Source organism: Penicillium alfredii (genome assembly GCF_028826965.1).
Source record: "Penicillium alfredii strain IBT 34128 chromosome Unknown utg000004l_segment0_segment0, whole genome shotgun sequence".
Taxonomy (NCBI): domain Eukaryota; kingdom Fungi; phylum Ascomycota; class Eurotiomycetes; order Eurotiales; family Aspergillaceae; genus Penicillium; species Penicillium alfredii.
Window position 1 is genome coordinate 1,449,531 of NW_026622701.1, and position 21,190 is coordinate 1,470,720.

The 21,190-nt window shown below is 51.1% G+C and overlaps 10 protein-coding genes across 10 annotated transcripts; 2 read left to right on the forward strand and 8 right to left on the reverse strand.

Annotated features, from left to right (window-relative positions):
* Positions 1-943: 943 nt before the first annotated feature.
* Positions 944-2,109, reverse strand: NUU61_002198 (putative extracellular cellulase CelA/allergen Asp F7-like; the record flags this gene model as incomplete). The annotated part of the gene is made up of 3 exons (XM_056652780.1): positions 944-1,102; positions 1,144-1,353; positions 1,459-2,109. 3 exons carry the CDS (start codon positions 2,107-2,109, stop codon positions 944-946), a joined length of 1,020 nt encoding a protein of 339 aa, XP_056513847.1.
* A 670-nt stretch (positions 2,110-2,779) lies between these two features.
* On the reverse strand, positions 2,780-6,920 carry NUU61_002199 (exocyst subunit SEC8; the record flags this gene model as incomplete). The annotated part of the gene is made up of 9 exons (XM_056652781.1): positions 2,780-3,763; positions 3,822-3,929; positions 3,980-4,128; positions 4,190-4,325; positions 4,381-4,821; positions 4,883-4,999; positions 5,055-6,040; positions 6,094-6,267; positions 6,335-6,920. 9 exons carry the CDS (start codon positions 6,918-6,920, stop codon positions 2,780-2,782), a joined length of 3,681 nt encoding a protein of 1,226 aa, XP_056513848.1.
* A 498-nt stretch (positions 6,921-7,418) lies between these two features.
* Positions 7,419-9,883, reverse strand: ampp (aminopeptidase P; the record flags this gene model as incomplete). The annotated part of the gene is made up of 10 exons (XM_056652782.1): positions 7,419-7,666; positions 7,718-7,762; positions 7,816-7,900; positions 7,953-8,790; positions 8,844-8,889; positions 8,942-9,163; positions 9,222-9,283; positions 9,344-9,509; positions 9,573-9,632; positions 9,703-9,883. The coding sequence occupies 10 exons, from the start codon at positions 9,881-9,883 to the stop codon at positions 7,419-7,421; spliced, it is 1,953 nt and encodes a 650-aa protein (XP_056513849.1).
* Positions 9,884-10,644: 761 nt separating this feature from the next.
* NUU61_002201 (putative importin 13) lies at positions 10,645-13,950 on the forward strand (the record flags this gene model as incomplete). Its single annotated transcript, XM_056652783.1, has 4 exons — positions 10,645-10,707; positions 10,757-10,950; positions 11,028-11,529; positions 11,596-13,950. The coding sequence occupies 4 exons, from the start codon at positions 10,645-10,647 to the stop codon at positions 13,948-13,950; spliced, it is 3,114 nt and encodes a 1,037-aa protein (XP_056513850.1).
* A 435-nt stretch (positions 13,951-14,385) lies between these two features.
* Positions 14,386-15,804, forward strand: NUU61_002202 (uncharacterized protein; the record flags this gene model as incomplete). Its single annotated transcript, XM_056652784.1, has 1 exon — positions 14,386-15,804. The coding sequence occupies one exon, from the start codon at positions 14,386-14,388 to the stop codon at positions 15,802-15,804; it is 1,419 nt and encodes a 472-aa protein (XP_056513851.1).
* A 273-nt stretch (positions 15,805-16,077) lies between these two features.
* NUU61_002203 (seipin co-factor family protein) lies at positions 16,078-16,788 on the reverse strand (the record flags this gene model as incomplete). Its single annotated transcript, XM_056652785.1, has 1 exon — positions 16,078-16,788. One exon carries the CDS (start codon positions 16,786-16,788, stop codon positions 16,078-16,080), a length of 711 nt encoding a protein of 236 aa, XP_056513852.1.
* Positions 16,789-18,086: 1,298 nt separating this feature from the next.
* NUU61_002204 (pyridoxal 5'-phosphate synthase subunit PdxS) lies at positions 18,087-19,165 on the reverse strand (the record flags this gene model as incomplete). Its single annotated transcript, XM_056652786.1, has 3 exons — positions 18,087-18,716; positions 18,798-18,980; positions 19,061-19,165. 3 exons carry the CDS (start codon positions 19,163-19,165, stop codon positions 18,087-18,089), a joined length of 918 nt encoding a protein of 305 aa, XP_056513853.1.
* Positions 19,166-19,597: 432 nt separating this feature from the next.
* On the reverse strand, positions 19,598-20,152 carry NUU61_002205 (uncharacterized protein; the record flags this gene model as incomplete). Its single annotated transcript, XM_056652787.1, has 3 exons — positions 19,598-19,756; positions 19,853-19,996; positions 20,069-20,152. The coding sequence occupies 3 exons, from the start codon at positions 20,150-20,152 to the stop codon at positions 19,598-19,600; spliced, it is 387 nt and encodes a 128-aa protein (XP_056513854.1).
* A 36-nt stretch (positions 20,153-20,188) lies between these two features.
* NUU61_002206 (CMGC protein kinase) lies at positions 20,189-20,511 on the reverse strand (the record flags this gene model as incomplete). The annotated part of the gene is made up of 2 exons (XM_056652788.1): positions 20,189-20,370; positions 20,424-20,511. The coding sequence occupies 2 exons, from the start codon at positions 20,509-20,511 to the stop codon at positions 20,189-20,191; spliced, it is 270 nt and encodes an 89-aa protein (XP_056513855.1).
* A 38-nt stretch (positions 20,512-20,549) lies between these two features.
* On the reverse strand, positions 20,550-20,965 carry NUU61_002207 (kinase-like domain-containing protein; the record flags this gene model as incomplete). Its single annotated transcript, XM_056652789.1, has 2 exons — positions 20,790-20,965; positions 20,550-20,750 (listed from the first exon to the last, which is right to left on the reverse strand). The coding sequence occupies exons 1-2, from the start codon at positions 20,880-20,882 to the stop codon at positions 20,550-20,552; spliced, it is 294 nt and encodes a 97-aa protein (XP_056513856.1). The 5' UTR covers positions 20,883-20,965.
* Between the last annotated feature and the right edge of the window lie 225 nt (positions 20,966-21,190).

A 21,190-nucleotide genomic window follows, 5' to 3' on the forward strand; every position in this document is an offset into this window, starting at 1 on the left:
AAGTTCATATCCTCATAAACATCCTTAAAAAAACGCCTCAACTTGTTCTTTATAGTATCTCCACTCGAAATAGGCATGACTACCAAAGTCGATGGTACGGATGCATAATACTATCTTCTTTTTACTATGCTAACTTGACATCAGCTGCATCCGTTTACTTGACTTCTCCGGGTGAGGACTCCGCATCACCCCATGAGTACAATGAATGGATAGTCAAACAACTAGCTCTGGCCGGACAAAAAGAGAGGTCCAAAGTTAGTTATTATAACAAGAAGATCAACGCCGAGTCTGGGCCTGTCTAAGTAAGTCAATCTAAAATGAGGGAGCTCTTCATCCGGGAAGAAAGACCTACCTACCGCTGTCTAGATTGATAGATGTCTGGATAGTGTCGGTGGCCTTTTTCATCTGTATCCCGTGTTAAATGGAATCTATATCGGGATGATAGTGGATGTATTGGAAACACACAGCGCCGGTACACTCATCAACGTTCGACCTATAGACCATAAAAGGTTGGATGATAGTCAAGGCCTATAACAATCAGGCCTGGTTAGAAGTGGACCTGAAGCTTTGTGATATGTGAAAGGTTGATGCGAAATTCAACCTGCTTGGATATGGCTAGTTGCAATTTACTACAATCTCAGAGAACTCAGAGAACTCATCGCCCAAGGGCTGTTTCCAACTGTAACTCGTGAGTGTTCGTCGGCCAGCGTAGATACGGCGAGACAACAAAGATAATCCCGTATTTGATGTGTTGATCAAGGAGTGAGTCGGCGTATAAATGCTAGTTACATGCTCAGAAAATGAAATGCTAGGCGGGACCTTTTGTCCGTGGAAACCCTATCCCCATCCACCGATACTGCAGGTATGCAACACAAAAGCATACACCTCCAGATCCATCGTCCAGACACACAAAAGCGAGGCAAATAAAGCCCCTCAAACCCACTTAAAAGTTCGAATCCGCCTTGACCTCAGTCTCCGAGCCACACCCCACACTCTTCACAACAACGCTCTTCCCAGACTTGCCCGTCACCCTCACATCGACGGTGTCCGTCCCAAAGCCCGACTTCTTCTCAAAGAAGTTGTAGTAGGTACGCGAGGTAGTCTGCCACGAGCTTCCCCATCGGTACTGACTTCCAGCGAGACAACAGGCTCATTGGCATTGACGACCTGCATCGAGAACCAGTACTCCGAGGTACCATCTTTGTTCTTCAGGGTCAGCGGGCCGTCAAGGTCACAGGATACGTAGGACCATTTGACGTCGATGACGCCGGAGGCCAGGGCGGAGAGCTCGGTGAAGGCGTTTTCGAAGAGGTCGAGGTGGTTGCTTTGGCAGGAGGGGCATTGGTCGACGACCTATAAATTGATGATGTGAGATTGGATGAATGGAAGAAGGTAAGCAAGAAGAATGAAGAGAAATATCGCAAAAGCAAATGCTTGAACAAGGATTTATTCACTTACCATTGCTTTGATCGAGTTTCCAATCGGGCCTGTGATAGACACGCAGGCGCCGCAGCTGGCTGCGTCGTCCCATCTGTCTGCCGATAAGGCCGCGCCAAACATACTACTGGGCAGAGTATATCCAGAGAACGAGCAGGTTCCACCTGAGATGTTGCCGCCGTAGTAGGTGGCCTCGCCGGAATTGTGTCCAGAAGAGCCTGAAGAAGAGGACGAGGAAGAAGAGTTGCTGACAACCTCGGCTGTAGAGGTCGAGGTCGAGGTCGATGTCTCCTCGCTTGTAGATGTAGTAGTAGGGGCTACAGTCACAGCCACGGTACTCTCCGTCGAAGAAGACGAGGTCTGAACAGCCGGTTGTGTAGATTCAGGAACAGGCAACTCAGGAGCTGGAGTCGAAGACACCGAAGCTATAACATTATCTGTCGATGGCGATGGAGTCTTCGTCTCTACCGCGACAACTGAAGACGAAGGAGTCGCGAACGACAGCGAGGGAGTCGCAGAGGTCGTCGGGTACACGATAATAGTCTTGATGCTCATCGTGTAGCCCCGAGGACACTGGCCGGCATCTTCTTGCACGACCAATGGACTCGCAGAGACGTTGGCTGCGGCACCGAGAAGGGCTGCGCCGAGAGATGCCAGACGATGGTACTTCATTGTGAATTGCTTGATTTGACAGGAGAGCTGTTGCAAGTACCAATGTAAACAATCAAAGAAAAAGAATTGTATAGATTCATAGCAGACGCTATATCACGAAAGTAAGTTGGGTGGTAGTTTAACCCTAAAAAGGACAGGACGTGCAACGGCACAAGGAAAAGAACGGACGTCTGGATATAGAATACCAGACTTGAAGAATGCCACTGTCCCAGACAGAAGGTTGTGAGAAATAAATAATATTTAAAAGAAGGGAAAGAACAGCAGAAAAGAAAAACCGCGAAGCCCTAGGGGTGGCCCATAAAGAGCGTGGATTACGCCCCCAGTACCAGGACCAGGACCGAAGGCACCGACGGGCCGAGATAATTTGCGCCAGGGACTCAAGAAATGAGAACGCCGCATCTTGAAACACGCGTGGATCGCCACGGCCAGTCTCGGGGCTCGGAATCAGCCGAAAAGGACGCGTGGCCCAGGAAGCCATACTGAGTCGGGGCTAGCGGAAGCTGCTTAATTAAACCAAATGACACTAAAAGAGGCCGATGGCGCGCCATTTCTACGGAGGCGTTCACAACCGAGCTGGGCGTGAGATGAAATAAAAAAGAAACGAGAAGTTGATATATTGACAAAAAGTCGAGACTGAGAATTGTAATCCCATAGATAAGATGAAAATCAACTACCGCGCATCCCACATGATCTCGTTCAGGGTCAACAGCGCATCAGCACTGGCTTTCTTCGCCGACATAAAGTCCTCCCGGTTCTCGATGCCACGCGGGCCTCGAAGAATTTCAGAAAAGCAGAGGTCCACAAGCACGCGCAGCTCATCGTACGTGAAGGGCTCGCCGTTCCCAGCAGCCAAGGCTTTCTCTCCCTGCGCTGCGAACGCTTCCTTCTCTTCCTTGGCATATTCAAGGGCTTTCTCGGCGCCTTCGAGGAACCAGTCCAGGAATTTGGCGCTACGTGGCAAAGCAACGACTTCCTGCGATGAGCCTTTTGCGGAGCTGGCCCCATTTGTCGATTCCCCAGTCGGGTCAATGATGATGTTCTTTAGGTTTTGTTGTAGAACCAGCACATCCAGCTGCAACCGGAGAGCCCCATTCTCGTTCATCGCCCCAATGTAGCGGCTGCTATCCACAAAGACGCGGTCAATGAATCGCGCGAGACCGGACGTGATGAACCATCGTTCGGCGGATCCCAGGTACGTTGAGACGTTGGTGTCGAATGCAATCAGGTCATTGTTCAGTTCCAGGATAGTGGGTGACGCGGCCGTGGGTTGGTTCATAAGGATATGCCACCAACCCTCACCCCCACCCGCGGACGGGGTCATGGGCTCAGAGTTTCGCACAGCAGGAGGGTTCGGGCCGGACATGGTCCTCGTCAACATGTGAATGATGCCGCAGCGGATATCCACGTGCAGAGTCAGGACAGCGGTGGAGCCCAGTGAATGGAGAGATTGAATAGTTTTGTCGAAAGCCTGGGCCGTTTCCTGGTTAAGAGGAAGGTATACTGGGTGGTTGATACTGTCCCGCTTGGGCTTCATCGCCCCAAACAATGTCCACCGGCGGGAAGGTTGACCGCTCGAAGATAAGGTTGGTGAGTCCGACTCCGACAATGGGTCTATGACAAACCGAATCTTGGCGAGATGACTTCCCAGCCATTGCTTGAAAAATGTCAGTCGTCAATGAAAGCGCCAGAAGGGGTGATGATCCTGCTCTTACCATGCTGTTATGCAGGAGTGAAAGGGCAACGACGGTCTTAGGATCAGATATGATATCGTAAGGTTCCAGAGGCACCTCATTTGTCCGCTTGAGAAGAAGATCGATTTCCTATGCTAGTCAGTTCCCATAAATACAGAAATCAAGTGCCGAATGCTTACTGTGTCGATGAGGGTTTGTTTCTTGTCCCCAGCTCCTTTCCATAGATCGTTGACCGTGTCATGGATATCGCCGGAATCAGCAAATGACGCTGCGGCTTTGAGTTGGACACCGCCCCCATGATTCCTCGCAGAGACTTTTGTAACCATTGCTAAATACAAAAATTAGTTTGGAGCCAAATTGTGAAAATAAGGATATTCGGGTAAACCTACCTTTATACCACCCGCAACATTTGTCGTAAAATGTGACAATTTGATCGATGAGAAGTTGCGTAAATGCCTGGTCGTGTGGAATGCTCGACAACATTTTGCTGAACTCACGAACGATAGACATGAACTTGACCGCTCCCTGGAAAATAGGGTTGTTAGACAATATCGGGTTGCAACTGGGCAATGGTACTCACCCTGAAGATAGGCCGGGGGGAAACTTTAGACCACTGCGGGTCTTCCGTGAAGGCATCGGCTGAAATGAAACTGAGTGTGCACAAGTCCGTCACAGTCTCATCCAACTGGGGAAGAAACACGTTGACCATGAAGTCATCCAAAAAGGAGGTCAATGTATTCATGGAGATGTCTGAATCAACAGGAACGATATCCTTGAGGCGCTGTATGAACGATAGCGAGGGCGGAAGAAGCAGACCCATATTGAAGACACTCGGTTGAAGCAGGATCTTGTGGCCTGTCCCCGAGTTGCCTTGCCTGGACTGTGCAGCATCGTTTGCAGAAGCCTTTTGTCTGGATTTGGATACAAGTCCCGGTACTGAGGACTTGAGAATTTCATCCAGCTCGTCTTGTTCGGCTTTCATTTCCGAGTTCTGGTCAATATCGGATAGCTTGAACATTTTCTGCAAAATACCAACTGTCAGTTACTTGGATACATCCTATAATGCTGATTTCCATCTTTACCTTGTTTTTGTCCCGGGTGCCTGAATTGAGATGAAGCCGCGACTCCGCCTCTTCTCCCCGAGTTCGAACAGACGTCTCTCCATCAGTTGCAAGGTAATCGTGCAAGAGAGCTCGGATCTAGAAGAAATCTGTAAGAAATTATAGTCAAGAATCGCAAAGTTCTAGATCTTACCTCGCTCTGAAGAAGCTTCCACAACTCTTTGAATCCACCGGAAAGTGCCTCGCCTGTGGTGAGGCCCTCTCGTTCCACAATGGCCGCAACAACATCGTGAACAACCCGGTGGCCCTCCGCGATAGATTCAAATTTGGCGTAGAGAGCCCACAAGAACTCGGACAATACGTGGCCTCGCTTCTCAATAACTTCAGTCGGCAAATTGGACTTGAGATAATTGTCTTGCGAAGAAAAGCTTTTGGTCGGTGTGGGGTAGCGAGTGTCGACCTCTGCATTGGTCTTGTCGACGACGGCAAATAGTTCAACGGGCAAGCGCTGTTCAATCCGATCGATGGCGACATCAAGATGACCCATCATATTCAGCGCTTCGATCAACAGCTGAATGTAGGAGAACGTGTCGGCTTCCGGGTTTCGAGAAGCATCTTCGACCATCGGTGACGAGCCATCTAATTTGGCCAAGAAACTGTAGATTGGGCGTTCCCAGGAGCGATTGCCGGACCAGCTGGATGCACTCACTTCACCGTCCGATACAGGGGGCTTCCACCGGTCCGAACAGTACGGAGATTTGAGGTACAGGTGGTCATGCAACTCCTCGATTAGAATGTCTGTGAGCGAAATCTCCTGGTTGCTGAAATAGGCCCTGATGTCAGACAATGCACCAATGTTTTCGAGTTCAGAGCGCCGGAGCACTCGCAAGCCAGTGTGAAGCACTTCCACCGCTGCGAGGAAGCGTTTGTCAGAGATCCGGGACTCAAGCTTTTCGGGCAAAGATTGAATCTCTTCGATCTGGGCGAACAACTGGACGATATCGTCGTAATTTTGAGAAGATGTTGCCAGCCCTTTCAGCTCGGGCTTTGTTGATAACAACCCGGACTTGGCCTCCTCCAGGGAGTTCCGTAGGTTGCGCACCCGACCTTGCGAAGTAGCAATATTCGACTGGATTTTGTGGTATGTACCGATGGAACTGTTGAATCCCTGGTGATGTTCTGCAGCAAGCCGGGTTAGCATGGACTTGTCACAGTCGTCGATCGATACCTACCATTGACAATCGTCTTAAGCGTCCTTTGGATCTGATTGTGCATGCGCAAAAAGTCCGGTTCACGATCGGCTTTTCCCAATGTACTCGTGTCCATCAAATTCAAAGCCACGTCCACCGGGATGCATTCGGAATCGGTCATGAAATCCCAGTCGCGCTGAATTGATTGTAGAACCGCTGCAGTTTACAGAAATGTCAGTAAAGCTACTCCAGTATTTCAAGCCAAGACAATCCGAAGACGAACTTTCAATGGGCTGCGCCTCCCCAGCGTTATGCTCCAACCTCATCACATCAGACTCATTCCGCTCCCGAGTCCTGTGCTCTGGATGCCGCCGGGGCTCTCGGGGCAGGTCTTTGGCTAGGTCTCGGGGTTGGTCTCTGGGATGGTCTCTGGGATGGTCTCTGGGCTGGTCTCTGGGTAGATCTCGGGCTGGATCTCTGATTGGATCCCTAGCTGGATCCCTAGCTGGGTCCCTGGGCCGATCATCCTTGGAAGCCTGGTATCTTCTGTCCGTATCGCCGTTTCTCGTGCGGGGCCGTGAGGTAGGCTGCGACGGCGGTTGTTGCCGATCCCGATTTGCTCGATCGCGACGCGGCTCCGGGGAATGGCCTGGAGAGATAGACGGCTGCTGGATCGGTTCGGGGTAAAATCCACCATATCCGCCCGGACGGCGATCTCGGCCGCCTCCTCCTCCTGGTCCTCCTGGTCCTCCGGCGCTTCGGCCGCTGTACCCGTTCACGCCGAGATTGCCGTATCCGCCATCACCATGATCGTATCGGCCGGCGTCGGAGTAGCCGTATCCGTTGCCGTAGCCGTGTCTGCCACTCATCCCCACAGATATCCAATTATGGATTCCCGGGGGTGCTTCAAATCAGTGTGCGAGTGTTTCGTGAGCTGCGGCAAGGGGGGGGGCGTGGGGCCGCAGTTGGCGAGAGGGTGTTCGGCTTCAGGTCCTGGGGCTTTCGCGCGACAATGGGCGAGGAAGAGCAGCGAGCATTCTCGCGCAATGGGTAATCAAAGAAGCCTAGGGTGATTCGATGCGGGCGGGTTGGATGGGGAAGTGCCATGTCAGAACAGGCACCGGGGCGGGATCCAGAAGAAAGTCCAAGTGTCTCCACACGAGCTTCCCGCATTCCCCAACTGGCCAGTTGCCGGAATCAACTGGGCTTTGTGGAAGTGCAGTATTTTCTGGACTATCCGTTTACTAATTTATGCGTAAGGATGTCTTTTGTTTCTGATGATTATTTCCCGTCTAAATACAGGATCGACCACAGGGTGCGGCTATCCTACACAACCACATATATCACTCATCGTGACCTTTGCCAAATTACTTGGAAATGGGCTGGGTCTCGCGCTCCAACCACTTGCGGGTCAGCTCATCTGCCTGGAAGAAGTGCTGTGTCTTCTCCCGGATTTCAGCATGGTAGTCATTCACCCACTTGATCTCCTCATCACTCAGCAACGACGGCTCAATCAGATTGCGGCCGATGGGAGTCATGGTAACGTGCTCAAAGCCGAGCCACTGCTTGTCGCCAAATTTGTGAGGAGGGTTGACTTCTCGGGCCACCACGACATCTAAAGACAGTTAGCATGGGTCAAAGTCGAGGGGGATCCAGGAAAACCTACTCTCAATGCGAATGCCAAACTTGCCGTCCTCGTAGTATCCAGGTTCTGCATCAAAAATCAGCATGGAGTGGAAATACCATACAAAAGGAAATTCTCACCATCTGAGATCACGTTTCCTGCTGCAAGTGGAACCTCGGTGTATTGGACACGAGTGCCGATGCCCATAGGGCCTTCATGGACATTCTAACAACCGGTTAGCAAGAAGAAACGGGCGGAGTCAAGCAAATGCAATTACCAGATAAGAGCCAATCCCATGTCCGGTTCCGTGGAGGAAATCAAGGCCTTCCTTCCACAGGTGCTGACGGGCAAGGACATCAATAGCAAACCCACTGGTACCCTTGGGGAAAACTGCCGTGTCAATTCCGATGCATCCCTTCAGAACCAGAGTGAATGCCCGCTTCTCAAATGCGGTAGGCTCGCCGAAGTGGAACGTTCGAGTAGTGTCAGTCGTTCCATCGAAATATTGGCAGCCAGAGTCACAAAGGTAGATAGCCTTGGGGTCGATAATGGAGCAACTGCCTTTCTCCGGTTTGTAGTGGATGACCGCCCCGTTGGGGCCGGTAGAAGAGATGGTGTCGAATGAAAGGCCAGCAAAAAGGTCATGCTTGGAGCGGATCTGCTCCAGCTTGTCGGCTGCGTCGACTTCGTCCAGGACCGTCTTCTTGTTGATCAGCTCATTTTCGAGCCAAGCAAAGTACTCGGTCAGGGCAGCGCCATCCCGGATGTGACAGGCACGCATGCCCTCCAGTTCGGTGTCGTTCTTGATAGCCTTTGCATCTGCGATCGGGCTGCGGGTTTCTTCAACCTGGTCCTCACCACCGAGGCTAAGGCTCAATGCCCAGGAACCTTTGTTAGACAACAGGAATTTCTCCTGTCCATCGGCGCTGGAAGACTGGCTCCTGGCGGCACTCAAAGCCTTGGCGTCGGCATAGATGGAGTCGTACGGCTTAATGACCACATCTTGTCCCAGATGAGCCTTCACCTCTGGGGTAAGCTTATCGTCATCGACATAGAGCTCAACAGTTGTGGGCGTGACGACGGCGTATGAGAAGAACACCGGGTTGTAAGGAATGCTGGTAATCAATCAGTATAAAGTCCATCACCACGTAGAAAATTCGCTTCTTACTCGCTTCCTCTCAGGTTAAATAACCAGGCAATCTCGTCAAGCATAGCTGCCAATCGGTAAGTGTTTGTTCTGGGGCAAAGCACGAGGGAATGGCGTACAGATGACAAACCCGGCCTTCTTCTTTGACTCCAGATCTTTCCGCAGCTCAGCCACCTTCTCCTGGAATGATTTTCCAGCATACTTCTTCGGGTGCACTCGCACCTTCTCGTTGGGGCGCGCCGGACGATCCTTGGCCCAAATCAAATCAACCAGGTTTTGTTCAACTCCCACAAGCGACGAGCCATTCTTCTCGAGGGTTTCCGCCAGTTTTCGTGCACCGGCTGTAACAAAGCAGAGTATCAGCCTCTCATTCGAACTCATCGAGGTCGCAGTACTCACACGCTGTGATCAAGGACGGGTCAACACCCACTGCCTTGCCCCCTTCGGCTTGCTCGGTAGTCCTACAACAACACCCTTAGTCTCTTTGTTCTGTTGAAAGCTCCAGCCTTTGTCATTCATACCATTCCTGCCACGTTGGGACATTTTCAATGCCGCGTTTCAGCAGCTGCCAATTGCTGTCGAGTTGCTTCGCGGCCTGGTTGAAGTATCGTCCATCGGTGGAGAGGGCAGCCTTCGACAAGGAGATAATAGCGGTACCGGCAGAGCCCGAGAATCCGGAGATAAACTCTGCAAATAAAACTATCAGCCGTGGATATGGGTAAAGGAGCGGATGCGGAGGTAATCACCGACCTCGACGACCGTCACATGGCGCAATGTATTCGGACTGGTGGCTATCTTCTGAGGGAACAACTGCGTAGAGAGTGTGAGCACCATTCTGGGATACAAGAGCTTTTGAGAAGGAACATAAGTGATGTCATACTGTATACATCCACCTTGTTGTCCCGCATCAATTGTCTCAGCCGCGTCAGGCGTTCGGTGGTGTCCACGGTTCCCATATCGACGGTGTAGCGCGGACCAAAGACAGAAAAGAATCTTGGGTGGGAGAACGGTCTCAGCGGTCGTAAAGATGAGCAAAGGCGAATTGAATGGGAGAGAAGCATGGACACCACGGAAGAAGGTCGAGGGGAGAACGCAGTCCAAGGGGGCCTCTCGCACCAATCCTCACGATTGTAGGGATCAAGTGGGGTGAAGATAAGTTGATAACGAGCTTGAGAGGTGCTGATGTGGCTGCGACTAATTCCGCAGGTCGTGTGAGTGGCTTTTGCAGGTGGAGAGGTTGCTCATAGGATCGCGGAAGTCCTCCAGCGGCCCACTTGGATGTTGTCATGTTTGCACTGCGTGAGCAATAATTCTGATCCCTTTGCCTTATATTGGCATTGCTCCTTTCTCCGGAATAGCCTCCGGTTGTCTTATCTTTAGCATTAATTTTTATTTATTTATTTATTTCCTTAATGCCTTAATAGCTACCAAGGTTCCCGTGACTGCCCTCTACAAGGCTATGTTCTATAGTGCTCAAGATCTATTTATCTATAACCTCCTTACGAAAGAAATTGTATAGCTAGAGAGTTATTGGTTTATTTTGAAAACACTCACGGGTATCTTATAGCCCGACCCAAGGCAAAAGTGGGTTATAGCTATAAGTAATTCACCGCATATAGAACATCAAAACTTCCAAGTTGGCATTTCGCATCTGGCCATCCCACCTTGACCGACTCTTATACCGCCTGGACTTTGTCCGATTTGAATTGGCTGAGAAATGCAAACAAAATAATGCCAGATTAAGCTGGTTATCGGCACGTGATTGTATACTCTTCCTTTTTCCATCGCATCCAACCCACTTACTCCTTCTTTGACCCCAACCATGGCGACATTTGGCCCCAACCAGGGCCCTGGAGCCCAGGAGTCAATTTCTGACGCAGATTATGTATATATTTATCCAAAATTCAGACCATATCTCTGCTGACACTTTCCAGCTAGTGTCAGAATTGTACCTTCCCACCAACCAGCGAAACCCCACCAGGATCAACGAGATCCAAGCCCGTCTTCAACAGCTTCAGAAAGGTGACCATGCCTGGGCTGTTGCTGACTCACTCCTCCAAAAAGATGGCTCTCCCCATCATCGCTTCATCGGTGCGCTCACCTTTACGGTGAAGATTAATGTTTCATGGTAGGTTCCCGCCATGTCCTTTTTAATGTATACTTCACTTCCATTCTTTGATATTGGTTTCTGAACTTGACTTTTAGGAGTGACATTACAGAAGATATGGCCGTTCAAGTCATGCATCACCTGGTTAATCATTTTGTCACCCGGGTCAACCGGGGTGAGCAGGCAATGGTGACGAGAAAGCTAGCTTCGAGCCTGGTAACTATCTTTCGGCATCCAGCATCCCTATGGAAACGGGCTTTGTGGCAGGTTGCAGCAAGCCTTGTCCATGGGGGATATGTATCGGAGGAAGAGTGTCAGACAGTGGATTTCTTCAATGGTGTCCTGCCAGCCATGGCAAAAGAGCAGGCTGTTGCACTAGTATTCTTTTCAGTGGCTCTCGCTGAGGAGACTTTGCGCTTAGATGCTGAACCTCAAGACTTGGCGGTTGACGGGTCTGTCATCCAACGGGCTGTCCTCAATACCAAGGATGGGCTCCTCCTGGTTCAATATATACTGCAGCAGCTTGTTCATCAGGTCAATGTTGCCGATGATAATGCGGTTGACCTGACCCTTGGTTCTGAGGCCATGGGGGCTTGGAAGGTGAGATATGCTTAACTGAGATTGGCTTCACTTCTAAGCGGTTTATCGCTGACTTGCCATTGCTAGACATGGCTCGGTGTTTATGGAAATTTCCAACGTTCTACTGATACAGACAAAACTCATAATCTAGCAATCGTCTGTGGTCAAAATATCATCGAAGCGCTCAGAGTACCTAGCCTCAGTGAGAGCGCAGCATCCATCCTGACATCAGCTTTTGAGAGTCGTTCTTGGGCTTTTGACGGCAACTCATTATGGATGCTCTCTGATATCCTGGCCCATTCTGCTGTGACCATGCACATCGTGTCGGTAAAGAATGGGGATGAAATCTCCGAGAACATGGCATTTGTGGACCTCATGGTGGCATATGTCTCTTCACTACAAATGGAGCTTTTCAGTGACCCAATGACATCCCAGAACGTCGAGATCCTCACACTTGTGCATGACATTTTCCAAACTCCGGGCTATGCGGCAATTGATGATCTCGCAACACCGCGGGTTCTGGAGTATTGGAACGATATCGCAGAGTGTCTCCCAGATCAGCTGGAGACAGATAACCCCAGGTATCAAGTGGTGAAAGGCCACTTGGCCCAGGTTGTCCTTGGAGTGTTTAACAAACTGCTATATCCCGCTGTCACAGATCTCGAGGGATGGACCGATGAAGAGCGGGGTGAATTCAACGCTTTCCGTTACGAGGCTTGTGACTACCTACTCTCAGCCTATCCAGTCCTTGGTGTTGAGCTCGTGGGTGTCTTCCAAGAAAGCGCAACAACCAACCTACGAAACCGGGATTGGCGCAGTTTCGAGGCAGCCATGTTCTGCATTGCTCAGCTTTCTGAAGCAGTTGATGAAAATGGGCACGCTGATCAGTGTCTAGATGCCATCTTTGGCAGTGATACCTTTACCCAACTCTGTGCAGGTGAAGAGACGGGTCTACCACTCAAGGCTCGCCAGACCTTGGTAGATGCATTCGGCAAATACGAGTCGTACTTTGAACGCCACCATTCACTTCTGCCGGGAGTTCTGAATATCCTATTTGATTCTCTCAACTTTGAGTCGTGTGCTCAGGCAGCGTCACGCTCTATTCTCACCCTGTCCAAGTCGTGCTCCCGCGTCTTAACGGCGGAGCTGCCCGCGTTTCTCGATCAACTGGATAGATTTGAGACTAAGCCGACAGCAACGGTCTTCACGATGCCCAAGGTCCTGGAAGGAATTGCCACCATCATACAAAATCTGTCTACCGACCAGGAGAAAGTGCAGACATTGGAGAGGATATTGGGGTTCTTTGTCCAGGAAGCCAGCACGGCACGCGACGAAGCGGCAGGATCTGGGTATGAATTTGCCCGTGCTCGCGGCCACCTTGTTTTGAGCTGTATCGCCAGCATCGGAAAGGGACTTCGGGCAGATAGTGACGATGTCATCAACATTGAGGAAACGCAGGATGGAAACCCGTACCGCCCGTCGTTTTGGAACGCTGGACCGGGTGCTGAAACACAACGCCTCATTATGGAGTCAATGCGGCTCCTAATCGTCGACTTTCCCGTCGATAATAACATCATTGATGCAGCTTGCGACATCTTAAAGGCCGGATACACCGAGTCATCTGGGCTGTTTGTTTTCCCGCCGTCCTTGACCGTGGATTTCATCAAAAGCTTCCCGCTCGGAATCTCAGGCACAGATGTCATCATGGCCACTGCTTCCTCGTTTCTGGCCTCGCACGCTTCCCACGCGCTGCAAATCCGGAACGAGGCCGTGGCATTGATTGTCCATGTGGCCCAACTATTCTCTTCAATGCTAGAGAACCCGGATATGTACGACCCCGAGACTGCCAATGCCGGTATCGACTTTTTGGCACGTCTGCTGCCAAAATACTACTCGATTCTGTTTTCCCTGACAGAACCACTTTCGGCGCCAGCTTCTGATTCGGGGTCCCCGCGCCCGCCCATTCTCGCAGTGTTGCTGAATTTTACGCTTCATGCCTTGACTCGGCCTGAACCTCTTCCACTCCGCTCTGCCTCTACGTTCTGGGTGGCTGTGATGGATCTCCGGGGCAGCACCGAGGAAGAAACCATGGCCATTCAATCTGTCCTCGAGCAGTTCATTCCTCCTCTATGCGGCGCCCTAATCCAGCAGATTGCGGGTCGGTGCTCACGCTCTGACCTGCTTTCGCTGAACGATGTACTTCGGCGTACCATTTTCAAGAAAATGGGCTTGGCACGTCCGAGCCTGAACGCTGCGCTCGAGTCCTTGGACAATCTGTTGCCAAATGGAAATGGGCAGCAAGGGTCACCTCTGTCGCCACATGATAAATCACGATTTCTTGGGTCTCTTGTTGTGGCCCGAGGAGCTAAACAACAGTCGCTCGACCTTGTGCGCTCCTTCTGGCTGAAATGTCGTGGTATGACCTTTGATTATGCCCAATAAAGAAGAGTTCGGATGCTGGCAGGATGGCATGATGCTGGAGTTGTGGGTGAAATTTGCAATTCATTTAGATATCCATTTGCATGAATGTTTCTGGCGCAATCAATTATTACGTTTTTGATTATTTTATATTTTTGTTGTATAATTTTGTCTCCGCCACAGTGCACCGCCACCGTGTTTCAAAATAGCCTCGGACTTGGACCGTTGCCTACTGCAGCTACTGCGATGGCTGTGGTGACTATTATTCCTATGATTACCCACTGGGCTGGGCATTTCATGCAAGTGGAGCTGCGCCCAATGCATTTCCACAACATTCCTGCGCTCACCGCACAGGCATCATGGCACCTCCCAGGCTGAAGCTGCTTTGCAGTTGACAACCCTGGCCTTACTCTGTCTGTTGCCTTGGTTTGGTTCTTGTTATCTTGAGGTAGTCTCTGCATGCCTCAAATCACAAATACTCCCGAGTCTCTGCTCCCTCGCACCGACTCTCGAAACCCGGCCACCACCTGTAGAGGCATCACAGCAAATGGTCGGCCCTGTCGCCGGGGGCTAGCAGCAACCCCGAGAAAGGGACCATGCTATGGCACAGATCTAGCCTCGCTGTATTGCTGGCAGCATAAGGATCAGGCGATGTCCTCCATAGCATGCAGCACTTCCAATGCTCAAGTCGAGCCCAGAACCAGCATCGACACCCTGATGGACCGGCTGGGGGTTCTTGAGATCAAAGATGAGCAACCAGTCTCCCACAAGACCCATCGCAGGGGCTCCAAGATCACAAGTAGCGCGAACTGCGGCGAGAAAAAGAAGCGTCGACCAGCACCCAAGAGAACGTTCTGCTGCTTCGAGGTTGTCGACGAAGACGATGAGGACTTCCAGCCTCCTTCAAAACCTGTCCATACAACTCTACCAACTCGCCCGGTACCAGGGCTCTCGCTATCTCCTCAGAGTCCCTACCAGCGAGCTCCGCGACCAAGCAATGCCGGACCCCCGCACTATGTGCGAGTACCCTCATCTCCCAGGCCGCGAGTATCTTCCGCTCCCACCAGCTCGAGGGATGGTCGTCGCCACCACAAGAACTCATCATCGTGCTCCTCGCACACCCAGTCCCTGCTCTCATGGATACCGTCGACGCTCTCGCCCCAGACGACCTCGCTTTTACTCACCGAGATGGCCAAGCCCATCTCCAGCGCCGACGAAGAAGGATACATCTACATGTTCTGGGTGACGCCTCCGACAACAGCCAGTCCTCGGGGTAGCTCAGCGGCCCGTCCATCGAGAGAAATAGCATCGTCGTTGCTCCCTGCCGACCCGGGGCCGTCGAGCACTCTCCGCCCACCAGCCCAACCACGCAGCGTCAGCGAGGCCATCCGCGCTGCACAGGACCTCAATGCCCTAATCTCCAGTCCAACATCTACCTCGCCGGGGACACTCCGGCTCAAGATTGGGCGCACGGGGAATGTTCATCGCCGGCTCACGGAGTGGACCAGACAGTGCTCACACGACCTCACCCTGATCCGCTACTATCCATACATGCCATCTTCAATAGGACAACACGCGTCTGCTTCTGCATCTACATCTTCTTCTCCCGCGCGCAGACCCCCATATCGGCCCCGCCCAGATCAGCAAAAGCACAACTCTGCCGAGGCCGGGATGCCAGGATGTAAAGTCCCGCATGTTCATCGTGTGGAGCGACTCATTCACCTAGAGCTTGCGGATCTACGCGTGCGTGACCTGGGTCGGTGTGGGGAGTGTGGCAAGGAGCATCGCGAGTGGTTTGAGGTTGCGGCGGCGAAGGAGGCGCTGCGGGGGGTGGATGAGTGTGTGCGGCGGTGGGTTGCATGGGGGGAATCGGTGTAGACATTTGAGTGTTGCAATGTATAATGATCATGAGACTTTTCTTGTCATGGGTGCCGTGTAGGACATGGACTATTTCCAAGAGTATATATAGATCCTCGGAAGTCTGATGTATATCGTTGAGTTCGGCGTTATACAATGTCTTGGATATTGTGCGGGTTCGCAATGAAAAGACCATGCATTGTATCGTGGAAGTCGAAATAGATCTTCGCATCTAGCAAGCACAGATATCCTCCGGGATATACCAGAATGATATCAGAGAACCCAAATTCCACTCTACTTCTCACTGGGCTCCCCAACCCCCTTCTCCGGCACAGAGCCCAGCTCCGTAGCAATATCAGCAGTTTCCAATTTGATATTGGTCGTAGCACCATCCTTCCCACGATCATACTTCTGACCTGTCTCCCCAGCACCACCACCAGTACCACCTTCATCCAACCAATCCATCCTCCCCTCCACTTCTCTTTCTCCCTCTCCCTCTCGCCCTCTCTGTCCGGACCCCGAACAAACCCGCAAAACCCAGCTCCCACCCAAATAAACCGCCCAACTCCATCCCCAGATTACAGTCGCAAAGACAGACGACATCATCAGCACCGGAATCAAAACCAGCTGCGATGCATCAACAAAGATCACCACGGCGATGACCACGGCGACCAGTGCGGTGATGATGACGCCGAAGAAGAAGAGGAGCAGTGGGATTGCAGCGCAGAGGGTTTGGCTTAGGATGAAGGTTGATAGGTGGGGGTGTTGGGTTGAGAGGGTGAGGAGGTTGGTCAGGGCTGTTGTTAGGGCTGGTGGGAGATGGGAGAGGAGGGTTTTGAGGGTTTGACGGATGGATGAGATGGAGGATTCATTGTTGTTTTTGTTGTTGCTGGTAGTGTTGTTGGTGTTGGAGGTGGTGAAGTTGGAATCGTAGAAGGGGAGGGGATTGGTTTGCGGGGATGAGATGCTGGGTGTTTGGCTGGGGTTGGTGTCTGGAGTGGCCATTTTGGTGGATGGTAAGTTCTGGGTGAGAGGTAATTGTAGAAGAACAATAGGAGGAGGAGGAAGAAGAAGAAGAAGAAGAAGAAGAAGAAGGAAAAGCTGGGTTGGGGATATATGAGAATGTTGATGCCCGTGTCATGATTGCAACAAAGTTCGGGGGATCCCAGCTCTGATCGATAAGCTTGGGACGGGGTTCTTTTCCGCTGATCGTCCATTACTAACTTCTTTAATTGCACTTAGACAACAGAGATTGAATATAAAATTATCTTCAAGGATATTGTACCTAGTAGGTATAGACTCATTTAATAGTCTATTTTAACCTGGTAAGTCTCGATTTCTACTTCCATTCCTACTTCCACCCTCATAATATATGATTTGTGTTCTTGTAAACTCTGAGAATTCTTAATGCCCAATCTATAACCTAAGAATAACCATCAACACCACGAACCAACCTCCCTATGAAACCACATTATATACCTCCACAAGATGGCCACCGCCACAGACCATGACTTCAGTTGTCTTCCCACCACCCAATATTTACGATTCCTGTTAAAACCAGTAAGCTGAAATACACACTCGGTATAACCAATACCGATCCCCGAAGTGAAGAACCTTGGGGGGATAGAATCGTGGCGAATACCTTATTCGAGGCGGATATCCTCGGAGTGATACAAACGAAGATCAATCTCATTGCAGGCCAGTGGTCGATTCGGCATTCTGACAGCAGATCCCGGAGTTGGGGCCTTCTTCCCCGTTGGCGATCGGTGACTCGGTGTGGAGGGCCTATCAGCAGACGGTGACCTCGCCCGATGTGCTACCCTCTATCTATACTGATTACTGATGTGACTCACTTCCTTGTTCACTACAAGCCGCTGACCCTCGCTTTGCTCAGACGGCTTTCTTAACCTTGGAATCCTTTTTCTAATCCTTTATGAATCCTTTATAAATCCTTACCTCTTTTTCTTCTCTATGTCCATCCCGATTAATTCAACCACTAGGAAACAATTGGGGAATTGTTTCGGTGCGGTCACATATTTCTTGTACTATAAACAACTAGGGGTTCACTTTTTTCAAAAAAGTCCATACTTTTAGTTATTTGCATTTACAACCTGCGGGAAGGTAGTATACAGCAACCCCTAGGACTACTGGGTAATTTAGAGGTAGAACCATTCCGCAGTGGCGAAATCTCTAAATTGTATATATCATGCAAACGCATCCGATCGTGGCTCATGTACAAGAAAATATTTTGTGAGGCCCAGACCCGGGCCAAGCCGAAAAAAAAGACAGAACAAAAAAGCACTCTACCAGCCGCGCTTGGCCAGCTTCTCGCCCTCGTCCATCTTCTGCACATTAATGCCGACCATGGCCTCACCCAGGCCCTCGCTGACCTGAGCCAGAACCTTGGGGTCCTTGTAGTGAGTGACGGCCTGCACAATGGCGCGAGCACGCTTCTTGGCGTCACCAGACTTGAAAATGCCGGAGCCGACGAAGACACCGTCACAGCCCAGCTGCATCATCAGCGCCGCATCGGCGGGGGTGGCCACACCACCGGCAGCGAAGTTGACCACGGGGAGACGGCCCTTCTCGGCGGCCTCACGAAGGAGCTCGTAGGGGGCCTCCAGCTCACGAGCGAAAGCGCGCAGCTCGGGCTCGGGGTCCTGGCTGGCCAGCAAGATGCCGCGGGCACGGCTGATCTGCGCGTTCACGGTGCGCATGTGCTTTACGGCCTCGACAACGTCACCAGTGCCTGCCTCGCCCTTGGTGCGGATCATGGCGGCACCCTCGGAGATGCGGCGCAGGGCCTCGCCCAGGTTGCGACAGCCGCAGACGAAGGGCACCTTGAAGGGGGTCTTGGTGACATGGTAGACATCGTCGGCGGGGGTCAGGACCTCGGACTCGTCGATGTAGTCCACGCCAATGGACTCGAGGATCTACTCCCAGGAACATTGTCAGCTTGGATATCCCCCCGCATAGTTTACCCCTCACCCTCCCTGTAGATAACAACCACGCACCTGGCATTCCACAAAGTGTCCAATGCGAGCTTTGGCCATCACCGGGATGGTCACGGCGTCCATAATGCCCTTGATCATGCTGGGGTCGGACATGCGCGCCACGCCTCCCTGGACACGGATATCGGCGGGGACTCGCTCGAGGGCCATGACGGCGGCGGCACCGGCCTCTTCAGCAATGCGGGCCTTAGTCAAGTAATAACATCAGCAAAACTGCTCCCTTGAAGAGACTCTGCGATTCTGGGATATCATCAATTGCTGCGTACCTGCTCTGCGTCGACCACATCCATGATCACGCCACCCTTCAACATCTGCGCCAGACCGGCCTTGACGGTGAAATCATTGGCGGTGGTGCCATTCTGAGTAGCCATAATGGAAGATTGGGAGAGAAGAATTAAGTAGAAAAAGCCGAAAGAATAAATGAGAAAGAAAAGAGAAAAAGAGCAGGAAAAAAAGTGAGTCAAAAAACCATAAGAAATACACTTCCCCCAAACTCTGCCGCCAATCACACCGGGGCTGCCCCTCGCGGCAATTTGGCCTCGCCGTCTGCAGTTTCCCGCGGGCACGGGGCAATACGGTATATTACGGTATTATATACACCCCGGAATACTGACCGCCTGCTTGAAACTGGGGTTGCCCTCGGTTGCCTATTTAGGCAGGTATAGCAGAGTAGAGGAAGTAGTGGGGATATAGAAGCATAACCAAGCATCTCGTTTTCCACATTCTAGCCCTCAAAAGAGCCAAGAATGGCTAAGATTGCTGACTAGATGGTTCCTCTGCACGTTTCGAAATGGGCAAGCCTTCTAACAACCACTCGTTAAACATGAGGTCGTGGGCTGTTGGTCTATCCTCGGGGTTCCATTGCAGTGCCTTTCGTTACCACCAGAAAAAGCTTTCCTTATTGTCGCCTTGGATTTTGGCACCCAAACTCTCGAGTGTGATATCGGAAACCGGTGCGAGATCTTTCCAGTTCCTGGAGAGAGAGAACACCCCCCCCAATTATTAAATTTGACAAGCGCAGGAAGACAAGAGGGCCTGCCATTTTTATCCCAGAAGACATAGCCGACCTCGCTCCTGTGAAAAAATTCCGGAGGAGGAGATCCAACGAGAGCGATCATCTCAGCAATGTCAACCCGGTCATCAAAGATACCGTCTGTATTCCGACCTTGAAAAAGACTCCGGGTAGAGACGATATCCCAGGCCTAGTATGATTGATTTATTAAGGCATTCGTTTTCACAAATTTTGGGAAGGGCAATGAGATTCGTTGACTCACGACCAGAGCCATGTTCCAGACGTCCACCTTTTGGTCCCAACTCATTTTGAGTACGACCTCAGGAGCCCTATATTGGTTGGGCATAATATCATCTTTGTGGGGGTCTCCATCTCCTATGAATCAGCATTCTCTGAGGTCACCGAGAAGAGGCAATCCATCGCCCGGAATAAGCAGCTGGCTTTGGTAGATCGTCCGGCCATCACTCAGGATTTTCCGAGCAGGAGGGTCATCCATTTGGCCCTGTTCGGTTTTTGGAAGATATGACTCCTCCACATTCAGGAGAAGATTTCTTAATTGCAGATCTTGACTATGTCAACTCTTAGTTCCTTATGTTCATTACAATAGGGGAGCTCACCTGTGTGGATGATTCGCGCCTCGCTGTGTAGAAAGTCAACGGTTGCAATAAGTTGACGAATGCAGGCTTTCATATCATCGAATCCCATGACCTTCCCTGGAAAGAAGCACATATACTGATCTAGCGTCATCCCGAGTGGTGAACAAGACATGAGTGCCGGCCATGGGGACCCTTTGTGTAAAAATGACCCAAGAGTTTGCGTATGTAAGTTTTTCCGGGGTGATCTGTTTGGATTAAATTTATGTGCTCATAGACATTTAGCTCATGGTCTCTCTCGGAACCATGAGTATGAATCTTCAAAACAACGTATTGGGATGCACTGCTGGCCTAGTAAGTTGCTGCGCTAAATAGAAAGCAAAAACGTACATACCTCAAGTCACGGGTAAGCCAGACTGTGGATGCCACGCCATAATCGATCTTTGTAGTACTCTGATAACGATTGTTCAGAACTTCGCCCATCTTGGTGGGATAGTACTTCGAAGAGCAATGAGTGGGGAGTGTCTCCTCGATTTTCTCCGTGGGATCGATCAGCCCATACCATTCTGTAGGGAATAATTGTATGAGATTCTGGCTTCACCGAGGTGATGATGACAGTCTCCTGCAGTTATTACCCAGAGCAGGCAGTTGAGCAGTTGGGTGAATAGAATGGCTTATGCAACCCTTGTGCAAGGAGGAATACGGGCAAGGATAGGGCTTAAGATGGGATATGTGAGTAGTGTAACGCCAGATTCAAAACATTCTAGATAGACACCAGATGTCCAGAAATA